Source organism: Centruroides sculpturatus, unplaced genomic scaffold (genome assembly GCF_000671375.1).
Source record: "Centruroides sculpturatus isolate CEXI.00-Female unplaced genomic scaffold, Cexi_2.0 scaffold1859, whole genome shotgun sequence".
Taxonomy (NCBI): domain Eukaryota; kingdom Metazoa; phylum Arthropoda; class Arachnida; order Scorpiones; family Buthidae; genus Centruroides; species Centruroides sculpturatus.
Window position 1 is genome coordinate 29,951 of NW_019386066.1, and position 2,974 is coordinate 32,924.

The following is a 2,974-nucleotide window of genomic DNA, read 5'->3' on the forward strand; positions in this document are numbered from 1 at the left end:
TTTTTATAAATCTTAATTTAGGCTAATAAACGAGTTAATTGGGTCCTGTCTGTCTTTCGGATCAAGTTGGCTAGATTCATTAATAGAAGAATAAACATAGGGTATTATTTTTTATAATTAAAAGTTAAATGATTTCGCGCGAAAAATATTCATAATACTTTTGTATTCTGTAAACCTATATATCACATAATGAAGATATCTCAGATGAATGTATTACATTTTATTTCATTTAATTGCAATTAAGAAGCGTTACAGTATTTCTGTTGGTGGACAAAAAAGTCGTTGCCATTATTTTCTGCCGCATGATTTACCAGTCATGGGCCAAGTCTTTGCACCATAGGGCAAACCTCGGCAATAACACGCTTTATTTTGGCAATAGCCATCACCAATTCCTTCGGTCTTCGCTTTGCATTCCTCATCGCAGTAACTGTTTTCTCCTAATTTCGAGCACTTGTATCTGCAGCCCGTGTCCTCGTACACCAGATAACCTTGTTTTGCCCACACTGTTTCTGCAACAAATACAAAGAAGTAGTCTTGTTCAACCGTAAGAAGTAATACTTATTAATACAATAAAATTAAAATATTTAATGCTTTGCACTCAAAATGTGTAAAAAAGTACATAATAATGTACTTCTTTTACACATTAGTCCTGATTATAAATATTACAATTATACACCAGGAATAATTGTTATATTACAATATTACAATTATTTTTGATGTATAATTAGGATTAATTGTAATNAACCTTGTTTTGCCCACACTGTTTCTGCAACAAATACAAAGAAGTAGTCTTGTTCAACCGTAAGAAGTAATACTTATTAATACAATAAAATTAAATTATTTAATGCTTTGCACTCAAAATGTGTAAAAAAGTACATAATAATGTACTTCTTTTACACATTAGTCCTGATTATAAATATTACAATTATACACCAGGAATAATTGTTATATTACAATATTACAATTATTTTTGATGTATAATTAGGATTAATTGTAATATAATCAGGTCTAATTGTAATATAATATAATCAGGACTAACTGTAATAATATAATCAGGACTAATTGTGATATTACAATATTACAATTAGTCCTGATTATAGATATGCTATTTTAAACACTAGCGAGATGATGTGTCATTCGTAACATTGTATTTATCGGCGACTTATCGAGCCAGGAAAACGATATTATAATAAAAATCTTGAGGATGCAATTTCTTGTAAATCTGAATTTATGACGTTATTCTATTAACTCACTTCTCTCAAGCTAACGGATAGATTGACTGCAAATGCTTAGAGAATTCTACAAATCGAATAGCGCTAAATTAAAAATATTGCTAACATATTCATACTTAAATAAAAACACCATCACTGGTCAAATAGCAACACCTATAAACTGATTTACTTTACACGTCTAACTCTTAAATAGAGATTAAACTATTAGAGTGATAGAAATAGAAATTAGAATAATAGAGATTAGTGACCCGTAGAATATCCCCCTGAAAAGAACACCTTCCTGGCAGATTGCTGTTGTGTTGCATTGCCATCCATCAATCGAATGCAGATCTCATAATACGTAAATAATTCAACTTTAATAGAATTTATGGCATTTCCATCAATTTAATACAAATCGTTCTGATTTCTGAAACACTACAATGAATTTATGTGAAGTTTTATAATTTTTCAACGAAATATTTTTGTAAATATGAATTTCGAACTAAGTAATATATGAAAAAACAAGTTATAATCTGCGATTGTTTTCATTTTCACAAAACATACAACATGATGTAATAAATATAACGCGAATTTCATAACTTTTTAATAAATTATAACGATTCTGAATTATGCTATTTATAAAATTAACTACCAATTTAATCAATTATAAGTTCATACTCACCGAATAAAACCAAACAAGCAGTGATGATCAACAACGAGTTCATCTTCGATGGTATCTAAACGAGTTTAGAATGAGTTACCACGAGCAGAAGTCGATATTTATACACATCCAATGCGAACAGGTACAACGCGTACACGTGGATTCTGCATGTTCGATCCATCTGTTTCTACCAATTATAACAACATTAATGAGCCATTAAACAGAGAGGTCACATTTTTCAAATTTCTCTATTTGCAGAAGGAATTAAATTCGTACCGATTACAGAAATGTCTATGTGAAATATAAATGAATACAGAAATGTCATCAAATTTTTAAAAATAAAACTCACTTATTTTACTTTATGTTGAGCAAGTTCTTGGAACACTTCACGATCATTTAGGTATTTCATGTTTAGAGGCATGTAATAATATCTGGTGATTTTCTCGTTTGATCGACACCACTAACCTATCCTCTGTTTGGACTTTTTCAAAGTCTGCATACATGAAATATTTCATGTAATTATTGACAAAGATTCTTGAAAACAAATCAATTTGAGTTTTCTAATCGAAACGGTACTTTATTACAATGTAAATGAAGATTTATGCTTCTAACACAATAAAGTGTTATAAATTAAAACACTTGGCGGGTTTTCTCATCTTTATTTAAATGAGAAAACCCGCCAAGTGTCTTAATTTATAACACTTTATTGTGTTAGAAGCATAAACAAATTGTAAAGCACGGTTTCATATCATCAAAAAAAGTAAATGAAGATTTAAACATTGAATCTCTTCCTCTAAAGAACTTCAAACTTCTCTATTAAGTGTTGCAGTTTATGTAGAATAAATGGGAATAAGTCAGAAGTATTGATTTATCAGAAAAATACAGAGCGGGGAGATAGAAATGAGTCATATGTTAGGCCTATATCTCGAGTAAAGACTAACTTCATGTAAATTTTTATTTCTGATTGGCATTTGCAATATTTTGAAAAATTTCTTTTTCCCTGAAAAATTATGTTACTTTGTAATAATTAATAATATAAAAATGACTTTTTAGTAAAATCCCATAACTGATGGAGCCACGCACATTTTAACGTTGAACAAAT

At 29.3% G+C, this 2,974-nt stretch overlaps 1 protein-coding gene across 1 annotated transcript; it reads right to left on the bottom strand.

Moving 5' to 3' along the window:
• Positions 1-205: 205 nt before the first annotated feature.
• Positions 206-2,022, bottom strand: LOC111613399 (toxin CsE8-like). Its single transcript, XM_023354746.1, has 2 exons — positions 1,894-2,022; positions 206-509 (listed from the first exon to the last, which is right to left on the bottom strand). Exons 1-2 carry the CDS (start codon positions 1,934-1,936, stop codon positions 289-291), a joined length of 264 nt encoding a protein of 87 aa, XP_023210514.1. The 5' UTR covers positions 1,937-2,022; the 3' UTR covers positions 206-288.
• Between the last annotated feature and the right edge of the window lie 952 nt (positions 2,023-2,974).

What these genes read in the sequence shown, in the direction of transcription:
- LOC111613399 (XM_023354746.1), bottom strand. Translation starts at nt 1,936, where the DNA reads ATGAACTCGTTGTTGATCATCACTGCTTGTTTGGTTTTATTCG. An exon ending in TGCTTGTTTGGTTTTATTCG is followed by an intron (nt 510 to 1,893) that starts GTGAGTATGAAC and finishes TATTTGTTGCAG; the next exon opens with AAACAGTGTGGGCAAAACAA.